Raw genomic sequence first — 16,001 nt, forward strand, 5'->3', positions numbered from 1 at the left:
TATTTTTATTTACTGTATTACATTATTTATTTATTTATTTAAATATTATTTTCAAAATATTACTTATTGTACATTTTAACACATATTGGGTTTTTTCCATCAAATGGTAACTGCTCTTCGACTTAAAAAATAGCAATGATACCTAGAAATGATACAGATATTATAATTATATAGAAAGCTAGCCATAAACTCATATATATACTTGCTGGAAATTGCTGGAATTAACTGGTTCTCTTCGAAGTGGAACTTTGACGCTGCGTCTCGGTGTTGATGCCAAACGCCTAAGAAATGCGCTAACTGTGAAAAGTTTTCAGTCAAGAAGCTCTGCTCATGTTTATCTCTTTTCTCGAGGGAAGAGAGATGAGCGTTTGCACCCTGCGGCTCAGGCCCTGCTGCTGCTGAGGAAGCATGGTGACTCTGTTTGTGGGGGTTGCAGGTTGAACTGGCAGAGGAGTTCGGGAGGGGGATGTTGATTTCTCAATTTCCTCTTGTCAGTTCAGGTGATCTGAGGAGCTGTGGTGGGAGTAGGACATGATAGTTAAATTACTGAGCCTACTCTCTCTGCCAGCCCTGCATTCGGGAAGTTGCTTGATGTAATGGCCCGGGCCACAGTCAGGTTGAATTTGACTTGGGTGTGTGAGATGTAGGAAGTCACTTGTAGTAAATTTGATAAGCTCAGACACTGTTCACTCTATATAGAGAATATAAATTCAAGAATATATATATATATAAACATGGCAAGCTATCAACTAGCTCTCTCAGACTCACACCAGCCCAGGAAACAGCTCTGCACACACAATAAGCATTATAGTGGTGTTGTGGAGATGGTTGTGAGTGCTAAATTACAGGATCAGTGCAGAATCAAGAAAGCCTGTAATCATTCCATGAGAGGATATCCCTTCTGCACACATACACACTTAATACACACATCATCTCTTTACATACAGACCGTGTTGCTTAGAGGTCAATAGAGCAAGGAGAGGTTGACACATATTTCTACATAAGACTAGTCCATGAAAGCATCATAATTTACTGTTTCTAAAGGAAGTGCATTAGAGAATGAGAGTGTAGCTGATAACAAACATCTTTTTGTGTGTGTGTGTGTGTGTGTTTGTGTTTTCAGTCGGATCAGATATGGTTTCACACCCCTTCCTGTTGTTCATCCATCAGGCTGTCAGTCTGCAGGGTTAGACACCACACATCCTCATTAGCTAACACCCATACAACCAGATTTCTATCACTGTCTATCTCTATTTTCTTCTGTCTGGGAAGTTAGCAAAAATAACTTCCCTCAAGATGAATCTCCCATTACAAAAATTGCATTTGAAATTGGAAGCGCTATGCTATGACTGTACAACTATACTTAGGTCCAAAATGAACACCCGCCAAACAGCAAATGCGTGGTTAAAATATGGAAATAACATTTGGGCAGTCATTCTATTAGGAGCTGTGACCTAATAAATAGTTTAAAATTAAAATACATGAATCATGTAAGTGACTTTCACAAATAAAACTAAAAAGAAAACATATGGCACGTCTTTAACAGCTTTTTTCCCCCCTGTAGAACTCCATGTGGTGACATACATGAAATAACTGTCACATTATGTAACCAAAACTAATATATTAGAAAATCACAATGTGTAACTGGTCAAATAATAATACAAATTTATGTGACCATAATTAATATATTAGGTACAAAATCACAATGTGACTTCATGACTTTGTACTGAGAGAAAGATAAAATATAATAAAATAAAAAACTGTTAATAAATAAATAAACAAATAAAAAAACTGTAAATAAAAATATTTAAGAAAAAAATTATAATTGGTTAAATTATAATACATTTTTATATATATATATATATATATATATATATATATATATATATATATATATATATATATATATGTGTGTATGTGTGTGTGTGTGTGTATAAAGAATAATAAAATGTATTATCATATATATATATATATACAGTACAGTCCAAAAGTTTGGAACCACTAAGATTTTTAATGTTTTTAAAAGAAGTTTCGTCTGCTCACAAAGGCTACATTTATTTAATTAAAAATACAGTAAAAAACAGTAATATTGTGAAATATTATTACAATTTAAAATAACTGTGTACTATTTAAATATATTTGACAAAGTAATTTATTCCTGTGATGCAAAGCTGAATTTTCAGCATCGTTACTCCAGTCTTCAGTGTCACATGATCCTTCAGAAATCATTCTAATATGCTGATTTGCTGCTCAATAAACATTTATGATTATTTTCAATGTTGAAAACAGTTGTGTACTTTTTTTTCAGGATTCCTTGATGAATAGAAAGTTCAAAAGAACAGCATTTATCTGAAATACAAAGCTTCTGTAGCATTATACACTACCGTTCAAAAGTTTGGGGTCAGTAAGAATTTTTATTTTTATTTTTTTGAAAAGAAATGAAAGAAATGAATACTTTTATTCAGCAAGGATGCATTAAATCAATCAAAAGTGGCAGTAAAGACATTTATAATGTTACAAAACATTAGATTTCAGATAAACACTGTTCTTTTGAACTTTCTATTCATCAAATAATCCTGAAAAACAATATTGTACACAAATATTTTGTACAATTGTACACATTAAATGTTTCTTGAGCAGCAGATCAGCATATTAGAATGATTTCTGAAGGATCATGTGACACTGAAGACTGGAGTAATGATGCTGAAAATTCAGCTTTGCCATCACAGGAATAAATTACTTTGTGAAATATATTCAAATAGAAAACAGTTATTTTAAATTGTAATAATATTTCACAATATTACTGTTTTTTTACTGTATTTTTAATTAAATAAATGTAGCCTTGGTGAGTAGACAAAACTTCTTTTAAAAACATTAAAAATCTTAGTGGTTCCAAACTTTTGGACTGTACTGTATATATATATATATATATATATATATATATATATATCATTTAAAAACCATTTTATATATATATATATATATATATATATATATATATATATATATATATATATATATATATATATATATATGTATATACACACACACACAAACACTGCATATTATCAAATATATAATCAAATATATATATATATATAAAGAATAATACATTATCATATATATACATACATTATATATATATATATATATATATATATATATATATATATATATATATATACTGCATATTATCAAATATATAATCAAATATATATTAAAAAAATAAATTTACAATAAAACTAAATTTAATTAAATTTAATTAATCCAATTCAATTAAAATATTGGAGCCGTACTACAATCACCAATACCACTGTTTGTTATTGTTGTCTCAGTTTCACAGTCTTATACCATCTCAGAAATAATATCTTTTATAAATATAAGAATGTGAAACTGCCATAACAGAGACAGGTAGAAATTGTCTTTAAGAGCAGTGGCCGACAGTGCGCTAGTTTGTTTTGTTTCTGACAGTCTGATTACAACAAACAAAAAGAATTTATACCTCAATTCAGAGAGAGAGAGAGAGAGAGAGAGAGAGAGAGAGAGTATGTGGAGGAAGATTTGACAAGCAAACTTTCATTGGTTTAAATGAATCAGGGCAGATAGTCAACAGAAAAACCAATCTGAGCACTATGAGCACAGCCAGAGGGATCTGTGTGACATACACACGTCATCATGCTCTCTCTCACACACACACACACACACACTCTGAGCATGTCTATGTCCATCTTGAGATTGTGTTGACAGATGACACGCTGTGTTGAGGCAAAAAGTACAGATTCATGTCTTAATAAGACACACACATACAGACAGCCTAGAGCCTCCAGTAACACACACATATAAAAATACGCAAACACTTGAATAATAAGGCACATTGTTACATAATAAACTATTATTAAATATAGAGAGTTTAAAAAAAAATTAATGAAAAACAAAGAATTTTGCCTGAAAGCTTCACCCAGTGGCTGAGAAGGGGGTTATGGGTAAGCACTAAGCAATGTTGCCGGACCAAGAAAATCAGGCGGAAAGCAAAAGGTACTGAGAGTAATTTGAAGTGAGTAAAAGTAGATAAAGAGAGACAGCGGGACAGAGAGAGATGAGTCATATGATGAGCGTGGCTCCTTCAGTCCTCATCTAGAACACAAATATCACATCAAACTCATTTGCCTGTGAAACACTCACAAATGTTAAGCCACAGTGAGCCGACCGCTGAGGAGAACAGATTTCTGCCAACACACAGAATATGATACATCTTGTCTTAAGAAGGTGAGGTCAAGAGTTGCAAAAGCACAGCTAACATATACATTTGATGTTTAACATACAGTTATAAAGGATCTATGAGATTTAATGTGGGTGGGGTTAACTAGTGAAATAATACAAAATAAGTATACTACACAAACTTCAGTATATAGTATGTATACTGTGGACAAAATAACCTTTTTCTGTATGTATGGAATGTTTGACCTACTATATCTGCCTAAATGTCCAGTATGTAATTAGAAGCCTCATCCCAAATGCCACCCTAAACCTTTGTGGACCTCCTTTAAGACCACACTTTGGCTGATATACTAGTATATTAGCGTACTAGGCTTACTATTTCTTACGGAGCCCCTGAATGGACATAGTGATGGAGAAAATCTGAGATAGGAAGAAAATGTATATTTAAAGGTCCCGTTTTTCGTGGTTTTTTGAAGCTTTGATTGTGTTTATAGTGTGCAATATAACATGTGTTCATGTTTCGCGTGTAAAAAAACACAGTATTTTTCACATAATTTACTCATCTGTATACCGCTGTTTCCACTGTCATAAAAACGGGCTGATGACTTCCTTGTTCTATGAAGTCCCTCCTTCAGAAATACGTAACGAGTTCTGATTGTGCCAGCGGTTCCTGTGTTGTGATTCGACAGCAGCTTCTGCTCCATCTTTCAAGAATAATCTTTGTGCGAATCCGGCATTAAACTGATTGAGATTGAGGAAGCTGTCCTCAGCAAAATGTGCTGCACATAGTTTTACATGTGGATTATAATTTTCGGGAACCGAGTTAAACATAAATTGTAACCATTGATCTCTAAGTACAGCGTCCCTGGGAAGGCCAAACAAAGGTGATTGGACTGCGGGATGAAAATAACAGCGTTTTGACGACATGGCGACAAACACACTCTACAAACGCAACTCTTGCTCTTCTCCGTGGGAGCGCAACAAGACCACGCCCCCTTTTTTGTGTATTCCTGTGGGCGGAGGTTAGTCAAAAAACTGTTTTAGTGACGTCATTAAAGAAGGAAGTAGAGGGATGTAGTCCAAACTGGCCGTTCAATGTAGGCGACTTCTGTTAAATAAAATATCTCGCTTGGCATTGAACTTTGAGCTTTAAAATTGTACAGATTTTATTTATACTCTAACAACAACATTACACACTAACTAAAGTTTGAAACATGGGATCACGAAGAACAGGACCTTTAAAATTATATTTTTGGTTTTTGCATTCACTAGTTTTGGGTTCCTAAGAAAAATTGAATTCTCTTGTTATTATTACAACTTAAAATAATTTTCTATTTTAACATTTTAAAACTTGATTATTTAAAAAAATGTCAGCATCATTACTCTAGTCTTCAGTGTCACATGATCCTTCAGAAATCATTCTAATATGCTGATTTGCTGCCCAAACATTTCTTCTTATTATTATCAACATTGAAAATGGTTGTGCTGCTTAATATTTGTCCGGAAACCACAAAACTTTTTTTTAGGTTTCTTTGATGAATAGATAGTTCAAAAGGACAGCATTTATTTGAAATAAAATATTTTGGAACATTATAAATGTCTTCACTGTCACTTTTGATCAATTTTAAAGCACCCTTGCACAATAAAACTATTTTTTTATTTTTAAATACTATAGGACACAAGATACTCATAATATCCTAGCTTTCTCAACACTCATAACCCATAACCTTTTAAAGCAAAAGACAGAGAGTTATTATTTTGCTGGAGGATATTAGGGGGTTGTGGGGTCACTCATGGGCCAGGCGTGCTGCGTTAGAGCTGGACTGCTCTCTAAATTTAGTCTGCAGTTTTTCCACAAGCCTCTGGCTGTCCACACCTGACACACAGCAATAAAGCTGAGCTGTCACTGAAAGATTGATTTTATAAACAGATATTTTAGGTGCCACGCAAAGTTGTAAAAAAAATAATAAAAAAAGAACACATGCTTAGATGAGTGTGTGTGTGTGCGTGTGTGTGTGTGTACTCACAGCCCTCGTAGATATCGGTGGGAATGTGCACTGCTGTCGTATTGTATGAAACAGGGCGTTTGAAAACAGGATCATCTTTAAATTCTGGTCTGATCCGGTTCTGGCGTGTTTCCGTATCATTAATGTCATACTAGGAACATAACAATAAGCAAAATCTCTCAACAACAAAAAAATCCTTAATTTACGTCTCACTGTTGTTTATTGCTTATAATAATATGTATTTAAAAACGAAAACTTACCTTGTCCTTAGCATTGTAGTAGATGGTATCATTCACCTGTTTGATAATGAGTGACAGAATATGTTAGTGTTTTCATTTATTTTCTATATTTTTCAAAATTATAAATATTCACTAGGATAGTGTATCCTGACATAAATGTATGCTTTACTATGTATGTTTTTAATAATCATTCATAAACATTCCCAGAAGGTTGCAGGGGTTTTGTTTTTTAGGTTTTATATTTCATAGTCACAAATTAACATTCCTAGAATGTTGCAAAGAGGTTTTCACAATCAAGTCTTTAATCTATTTTGGTAACAGTTTTACTGCAGGTTGGTTTGATTCTTTTTCTTTTTCTTCCAAAAAAAGTAAGGTGCCTAATAAAATTATTATTATTATTAAGGAAATTCATTGTTCCTTAAATCATGCTTATTTAAAGAAAGTATATGAGGCTTTACCAAAATATAATTCCATCCTATTTTTTTTTAATCAAATCATATTTTTTTGTGATTTAAATGATTTTTTTGGAGTTTCCATCTCTGACAGTATTTTTATCTGAATGTTTCTGAATGTGTATTTCCAAGTGTTTTTATATTGCTTTCAATTTTGTTTTTCTGTACAGAGGTTTGCATCTAATCTCTATGCATTCACTAAAGGAAGTTGTTCAGTTTTGTACTCTCTCTTTCCCAGAAGGGATGTAGCTTTAGGTGTGGGTATGTGTGTGTGTGCGCGTTTTTGTATACATGGTTTATGAGGACACAAATGTGTATAATGACATGGGTATTACAAGGTAAACATGGTTTATGAGGACACTAAATGGCATACTAAACAGTGTTTTTTTGAAATTCAAAAAACGCAGACAGTTATCTGTGATGGGAAGTTTTTGGGGTAGGTTTAGTGTAGGGGGATAGAAAATACAGTTTTTACAGTATAAAAACCATTACGTCTATGGAGAGTCCCCATAAACCACATATACAAGAATGTGTATGTTCCCATAAAATGTGTGTGTGTATGTGTCTTATCCCAGGGTGGTTCTCCTCACAGTGTGAGGGCGCTGTCAGGACTAGCATTAGTTGGGCGTTAACAAGCGAACTCACTATCTGACATACAGTTGCCTTGGAGACATAGGAGTGGATCATCACCGGCTGCCGCCACCTGTCCTACTTGCTTGCTAATCATGTGGCAGACACTCTTTTTAGGTTATAGTACACTAATTGCTGAGACATTCAAGTACAGGTCAGCTCTACATGGGATCAAACTCTTGACCTTGTAGATCATGTCTTTGCCACGGTTGGTACCAGCATCCCATCAATAATTGAAAAGAAAAACTCTCTGTCTGTCACCGGTAACACAACAATTGTGTCCATAACAAACGCTTGAAGAGAAGCACCTGCTGTGACAGCTGCAGGCAGGATGGACTTTTGAACACAAAGGCGCCCACACATGTGTTTTGCCTAGTAATAGCCCCGAATGTAACATCAAGTATAAAAATATGAAACATGTATCATGGAAGTAACATGTAAATTAGAAATATTCAAATTCTGTCCGATTATTCTGGTCAATACTGTGTAAATAAATAAAAATGACAACATTAAAACTAAAATCATTCATTTTAAGTGCTGCTTAGTATTACTTCTATTACTTATAGTACTTATTTTAGTTTTAGATTTTGTTGTTTTTTTGTCATTCTTATTGTTTTTTGTAATATTTCTATTTTTGAAATTTTTGTGTTTGTTTTTACATAATATTTATAGTTAATTCCAGCTTTATTTATATATTTTTACATTTTTTATAGTTTGTTAACAATATATATCACAAAATCAAAATGTATACATTGAAAAATTAAAAATAATTCTGAGATTTGCTAAAAAATTACATTTAACAGTGTTATTGAATTATTACTGTTTTTTTTTTTTTAATTTAATAAATTTTAGGTTAACATTAGATGATAGTAAAGATGACATCAATGAAATTCATTTTTCTGAACATTCCTTCTCATAAAGCACCGACTTCTCCAAATAATTTTAAAACCATTTTGCACTGTAGATATATGATTTTATCAAATCATGCCAGAATAAAAATCATATACATTTATTACATTTTAAGATATTTTAAATCACTAATGAAATGGCTGCATTGGCTTTTGGATGGTTAAACCGAATAACCTTTTGACACTTCAAAATCTTTAAAATACCTTTATATGTAGTAAAATATAATTAAAACCTTTTGGTTTCAATAAAAGAGATCTAGTTATACTACCTTACATACTTTGGATGTCACATCTTTGTTTTTTTTTATTATTATTAAGGCCTTTGGACAAAAATACAATATTTTATGTAGTATTAAGGTAATATGTTAAGTGGCTCTATCAACAGATATATTCAGTTAAAACAACTGAATAAACAAAGTTTTGGGTTAAAACTTAACTTTTTGTTTGTTAAAAGCATGTTAAATAATGAGTCTGATTCAGAAATTAAATATTTCTGCGATACAAAGTTTGATGACTCATTCTGACAATACTGGACAGACAAATCTATAACAGACATCTAGTCATCACATCCATTCCACTGCAAATTAGAATTGATATTTCAGTCCGTGGGAACCTGAAATGCATCAATACAACAGACGCAAGGTCTGAGATCAGGATGCCAACATTTTACAGCCCTATTGATTATCTCTTAATTGGGGTGATGGCATGTGTAAATGTGTCAGGTATCTGTTCTTCTCCAATAAAGAACTGAATGAAAACATACCCGGACAAAAGTTTCCCAGCCTTATTTTTTTCACTTGTGTGTATGTGTCTGAGTGTTTATAAAATGTATATGTGTGAAGCATTACATCAAGATCATCCTTCCACTGGTGCCCCTCCTGCAGCTCCTCCGCCTTAGAGACCAGCGCCTAGAAAACAAAGAACAGGTTTAAAGTTTTACAGAATATATGTACAGGTCTAAACATACACAATCGAACAAAAGTTCGGGGCGGGTATTAAAATTGATCAAATGTGACAGTGCATTAGCATATTAGGATGACTTTTTGAAGGATCATGTGACACTGAAGATTGGAAAAATGACTGCTCAAAATGCAGCTTTGCATCACAGGAATAAATTACATTTTAAAATATATTCAAATAGAAAAGATTTATTTTAAATTGCGATAAGATTTCACAATTTTACTGATTCCAGTGTATTTTTGAACAAATAAATGCAGCCTTGGTGAGCATAATAAACAAAAACGTTTTTTTTTTTTACATCTTACTGACTCCAAACTTTTGGTATATGGCATATAAAACACCATTTTAAACCAGAATGGATGCCAAAAAACCCATCAGTTCTAGCATTATGTAATCATCTTTAGGATAGGTTAGCTTTATTGATTTTCTCAAATCTAATAAAAGAGCCTCAGAACCAAATCTTAACAACCAGACACTTTATAATACAAAATAATTTTATAATAACAGAGTTCCAATATAAATGTTTATCACTGAATCAACAATCAGCTTTAATGTGGGAAAATGGAGCTCAGCTTTAAACCTCATATCAAGAGAAGACACATGACCTGCATTCAGCCTTTACTCCAGATTCTCTGCCTATGAGAAAACCCCTCAGTGATGGCACACTAAATTTAGACAGCATCTCAGGTCTGGTCCAGGTCTTCTCAACTGATTAGATTAATAACAGTATAATCTGGTCTGTACTAGAAACTCACTGTATGCCTAATTTCCCCTGGGAACTTTCACATCTCATTCTTGAAACTTGTCCCAGAGCCTTTTTCTTTATGTTTCCTTATTTATTTATTTTTTTACTTTTATGGCATTGAAATTAGATTGAAGATTAGGGGTTCATGATGTCAAATTAATCTTGATAACCATGGGACCAAAAACAAATTAAGAAATTCTCATTTGATGCTCGCCTCCAAAGATCACACTATATGAGATATAGTGAAAAGATTTTGATAAAAATAAACAGCGGTGGGTTTGTCATTTTGTCACTTCTTGCACCATGTCATGTGGTGCAACCAACATAAAACAGGAAAAAGAACATAAAACAGGACCCTCATGATTGTTTGTCAAGGTCAATAAATCTTTTAAAATGATCAGATAATTTGACCTTTTTATGACAAGGCAAGGTTAGATCAGATTGCAAAAATGTCATGTGGTGCGACTCCCTCCAAAAAAAAAAGAAAAGAAAAAAAAAAAGTTGCCAGCCACTGCCAGCATTTTTGATAATTTGTACAAAAATGTAATGGCCCCCAGAATATTTTGTTGTATAAACATCTGAACATGCAGTATATCAAAAGAAAGAACTGAGCCTCTGCTTTAAAAAGAAAAAAAAATTCTACTTCATGGATTCTTATTTCATCAAAACTTGAATGTAAGTTTAATGAAAAAAGCAACATTATGAACAAAAAGATTAAAGTGCAAATGAATTAGGCTATAAAGAACAACAGGTAACACTTTACAATAAGGTCTCATTATTTAATGCATTAACTAAGATTGAGCAATAGCTACATTTGTTACAGAATCTTTTTTATTATTTTTTGTTAATTTTAGTTAAGAAAATAAAACTAATCATTGTTAGTTTTCTAACTAATCATTGTTAGGTTTCCGGGGTAACCGCAGCATTTCTGCTGTTCCATCAGCGCACTCTGCTGTCAGAGAGTAAACTTGCAATTTCATTCAGCTTGTCTCCATCACTCGTTCCGCCATGTGCTTCTCATGCACGTTGGGCTTGTTTACATCAAAAACATCATGTCTCTTTGATTCAGCATACAGCGGTGTTGTGCATTTTATACAGTTGATGGGGAAAGTATTCTTAAATGCATTATAAAAATTGTATTAATCAGTAATAAATTATTATTTATGGTATTCTGAAGTGCACACGACAACAATATCGTGCATATTCATTATCGTGATATATCGCATTACTATTGAAAATCGGCACGTCTACAATGTACATAAGCAAGCAATGCTTTTATCGCTTGTTTCTGCTATTTTTCTACTATTGTTTTGATACAAAGATTCTCTACTCTTTCCGAAGATGCGTAATAGATTAAAACACCTAAATGAGTAGAATTTCTTAGCAAACTTGAAGTTATTCTTCATCAGCAAAATGAAAAAACGTCAGGGTTTAAAGAAAGTATCTCTTGAGTACTTATCATGCCAATGTTTTGCCATTCATGTGACCTTCATAAGATCTTTTTGACATGACTTGAAGGCAGCATTAAAACTCTTTTAGCTTTCCACTGAACAGAAGAACATCAGCTTCATATCACTGCTGCCAGATTAAATGATATCAGAAGAGCATAAATGCCACTAAAGCTAATTAAAGCCAACATACGCACATCTTACATAATCTTGAGAGACCTTTGAAGGCTTTTTATGCTGTAAGCACAAAATGTAGTGCAATTTCAAGACTTTGTGATGTTAATCCAAACAAAAGATCCACCAGAATATTGCCATTAAAATAAGACTAAAAATGCAGTTTTCTTTAGTCACTTGACCCTCCAGGGGAAAAGAATGAACAAGTGTAACGCATGGCTAGATGATGAAACCTCTCCTCCCACTTCAGACATCCCATAATAACCGATTGACCCCATGGTCTACGCACTCTGATAAGCTGTTGCCATAACAACCCCAGCGGTGTTGTCTCAGTCTCATTAGGACTGGGGTGTGTGTTTGTCTTAGTGCCGGCCCCTGCTGGCACACAATCCAGGGAGGATGGGTAGTCCTTGGTTTTCAAGTGACACTGCAATCTGCATGGCAAGAGCTTTGATTTTCAGCATGAAGATCTTGCATCAGAATGTCTCATTTCAGCTTGACCAGGGTTGTTGCCAAAATTCGATGGATGGATGGATGGATGATGGAGGTGGATGGATGGATGGATGGATGGATGGATGGATTGTTGAGTGAGGTGGATGGATGGATGGATGGATGGATGGATGGATGGATGGATGGATGGATGGATGGATGGATTGTTGAGTGAGGTGGGTGGATGGATGGATGGATGGATGGATGGATGGATGGATGGATTGACTGTTGAGTGAGGTGGATGGATGGATGGATGGATGGATGGATGGATGGATTGTTGAGTGAGTGAAGGGATGGATGGATTGTTGAGTGAGGGAGGTGAATGGATGGATGATGGATAGATGGATGGATGGATGGATGGATGGATGGATGGATGGAACAGTTGTTAAAACTATGCTATTAAGATTTTGTCAATTAAAAGTTTGAAAACAAGCAACCTTTTTATCATTACAGCACAATGAAAACAGTAAGATGTTCGTCTGACGTGCACAGAACTCATCTCCCACATTTATCAGTCTAGTACATGATTAGATTCTCTTCAGACTCACTGGTATCAGCCATAATACAACCATAATGCAAAATCCCAGAAGTCGGTCCAGCTAATGTGTGCAGAGAAAAACAAGAGATAAAATCTGTAACAGCACTTTGTCAGCAATGCACAAACTCACATTATGCATCAATAGCTAATTAGTCAATCTTGTTCAGCAGCTCTCAGGTACAAACACCTGATGTGCAGAGCATCACTGTATACATGCTGAGAACACAAACATCTGCTGCTCCTGTGTATCTACACTTTAATTCCCAGAATACTTAGCGAAAAACAAAAAGAAATCAAAGAAAAAAAAAAAAAATAAATAAAATAAATCAACAAAAGGAGGAATGCACACACACATACATGAACAAAATTGGGGTTATATGTGCCCTCTGGCTAACCTAATTACATGACTAATTAAAGCAACAGTTATATAATATATATGCAGTTTCTCCTTTGATGAGGGCATTTTAACTTTAAAGAAGTAAAACTCCACTAAAAACTACCCAGCTTATGTGGCTCTGTATAACAGCACTACATTCACCATTAAAAAAAGTCACATTTTGTTAGGCATTGACAAGCTCTTCAAAAGTCAGCCAATTACCCTTTGAATCCTGCCACAGTGTTGAGGAATAATGGAAGAAATGGCGTGAAATGCTGCAGGGTGGATTTGTCATGTCGCCCTCTGTTGTGAATGTGTGTCATTTAGCACAGTTAGTTTAACAGGATCTCTATTTTGCCTCATTTTTGTTTAAATTTTCTTGTTTCAACAGCTGCTGACTATAATGTAAACAGTATTCACTGTACATTCATCAAAGCATGAAAGGTAAATCATAAAAGACATTAAATTTTAAATAAGTGTGTGCATGTGTTTGTGAGTCCCGCTCTATTTATCACAACAAAGAGGCAAAGACAGAGTGTGACAGCTGTGAAGCACAATGAACCCATAAACACAAATTCTACATTAAAATAAAAAAAATACATGGAGTATGTCCTTTGCTAAAAAGTACACAACTGTATAAAATTTTATGTAAAGGTCAGTAAAGGTAAATGCTCAAGAAATTAAAAGAAACAATCACTCATGGCATCTAAAAAAGATGTTTTTCCTTAAATAAATATATAATTTTTATCCTAATCCTAAATTTTTTTATTAAAATCTTAATGCCTTCCTGCTTGGACCTGTAACGAGTAACATGACCGGCAGCCAAATCAAAATGAGGTGAATAGGGTCCATTTATTAATTTAGCAAATGAAAATCTGAAGCTGAAATCTTTAATAGAGTTGCTGGAAAGCGTCCATATTGTGAGTGGCACAATATGGACGCTTTCAGTGTGACTCAACAACATGGAGAGAATGAACTTCTAAACTTCTCTCAAGGTTTCTGGATTCACTTGTAGACATCAATACTACAACAGCAAGTGGAAATATGGTTGTGGAAATCGAGTAGTTTTCACACCTCTCAGCTCAGTGTAAACACAGATTATAAAAGTTATGATCCCTATAATGCTCATCATGTTCAGCCTGGCAAAGGCTGATGGGAGCCGGAGCCATGTTGGCTTGAGGCAGGGTAAACTGTACTGGCTTTCCAGAGTTCAACAGGAGCCATTTTGGCTCAATATGGGTAAAGTGCAATGCTTATTGGGGATCTACCTTCTGTCAACTGTTCCAAGCTCAACATGAGGAAACTGGCATCTAGCACAACTCTTCAACATACTGAAGACCAGCCTGAGGCCAAGAGATCTGATCCACACCACCACAACATGCTTTGAAACAGATGGCTCCATGTGTGCATGTTTGTGTGGATAAACTTCTTATTTCAAAATGCCTCCACTAGGACACTAAAACCTAAAAATACATACACAAATACTGGAAAAAAAATTAAATAAAATAAAGCAAAAAATTAAATAAACAATAATAATAATAAATAAATAAATAAATAGTTTGTGAGGGTTAGGTTTAAGGATAGAAAATGAAGTAATATCTTTAAAAAATAAATAATTTAGATTTGAACACTTTAGTTTTGAATCAGTACTACCGAGACAAATATTAAAAAATATATCTTTTAAAAAAGTATTTATACCCTTGGCCCATTAACTGAAATGGATTATGCTAATGTTGATCACTACAGCTTCACCCTTAATTGATTAGTTGACTTTAAAATGAAAATTAACCCAAGCTTTACTCACCCTCAAGCCATCCTAGGTGTATATGACTTTCTTCTTTCTGATGAACACAATTGGAGTTATATTATTAAATATATAAGTATAGTGAACGGAGGCAACATGTTTGAAGCTCAAGAACTTCTTTCTTGAACTTCAAACTAGTTGCCCCCCTTCACTGCCATTACAAAGTTTGGACGAGTCAGGATATTAATATAACTCCAAATGTGTTCATTAGAAAGAAAAAAAGTCATATACACTTAGGATGGCTTGAGGGTGAGTAATTCTTGGGGTAATTTTCATTTTAAAGTGAACTTGTCAGGGTTCTGCCCTGACAGCCCTGTCTGTTTTGTGTTTATTTAATGTGTCCTTGTTTATGTTGTGTCTGAGCACATGGCTTTGTCTGTGTTTGTGTTTGCCATGTGCTCCTCTGTTCCCTCCTCCTTGTTTGTCACCACGCCCCCTGGTCTAGTCATTGTTTAGTGTTTTCACCTGTTCCCTATCCTCCCTGCTCCCTTTCTTGTTGAGTCCTCGTTTGTCTAAGTGTTGTCACCTGTTCCTCGTGTTCTTTGCCTCCTTTATATTGTGCACTCTTTCCCTCATGTCTTTGCCAGTTCGTTAAACTTCGTGCTTGTGTTCTAGTCTTTGTTCATCTAAGCTCATAGCGTTTTGTGTTGGAGATTCTCGTATCCCTTTTTGCCTTTGTTGTCTTCCCTGTTCGAGACCATCTAACCACCTGTCTCGTCTAGTCCTCGTAGTGTCTCTGGTCTCCCCCTGTCCTGTCCTACAGACTGTACCGGTACTACGGTAAATAAAGCTTCAAAATACTGGTGATTCCATTGTATTTTTTAAACGGTAGTATCGTCAGTACCGTAAGGAATGTTGTATGTGCGGCAGGTACACTTCAATTGAACGTGTGCCTGCAAAAACATTACAAGAGACTGCCGTTGACTGTCTGCTGTGCCCTGTGTAGTAAATGCTCTGTAGAATTAGCGCCTTACTGTTTCCTGATGCTTCAGTTAATTTTGCAATGAGATAAAG

At 34.4% G+C, this 16,001-nt stretch overlaps 1 protein-coding gene across 6 annotated transcripts in view; it reads right to left on the reverse strand.

The window, feature by feature from the left end:
* cacna2d1a (calcium channel, voltage-dependent, alpha 2/delta subunit 1a) overlaps positions 1-16,001 on the reverse strand; it is a 93,916-nt gene that overhangs the window by 36,042 nt on the left and 41,873 nt on the right. For all 6 annotated transcript variants that reach the window (XM_048157071.1, XM_048157069.1, XM_048157070.1 and 3 more), the window contains exons 4-6: positions 9,302-9,361; positions 6,485-6,520; positions 6,246-6,375 (exon numbers count right to left, since the gene is read on the reverse strand). In XM_048157071.1, coding sequence (XP_048013028.1) covers positions 6,246-6,375; positions 6,485-6,520; positions 9,302-9,361 — 226 coding nt within the window. The remainder of the gene's footprint in view (positions 1-6,245; positions 6,376-6,484; positions 6,521-9,301; positions 9,362-16,001) is intronic.

Source organism: Megalobrama amblycephala, linkage group LG14 (assembly GCF_018812025.1).
Source record: "Megalobrama amblycephala isolate DHTTF-2021 linkage group LG14, ASM1881202v1, whole genome shotgun sequence".
Classification (NCBI taxonomy): domain Eukaryota; kingdom Metazoa; phylum Chordata; class Actinopteri; order Cypriniformes; family Xenocyprididae; genus Megalobrama; species Megalobrama amblycephala.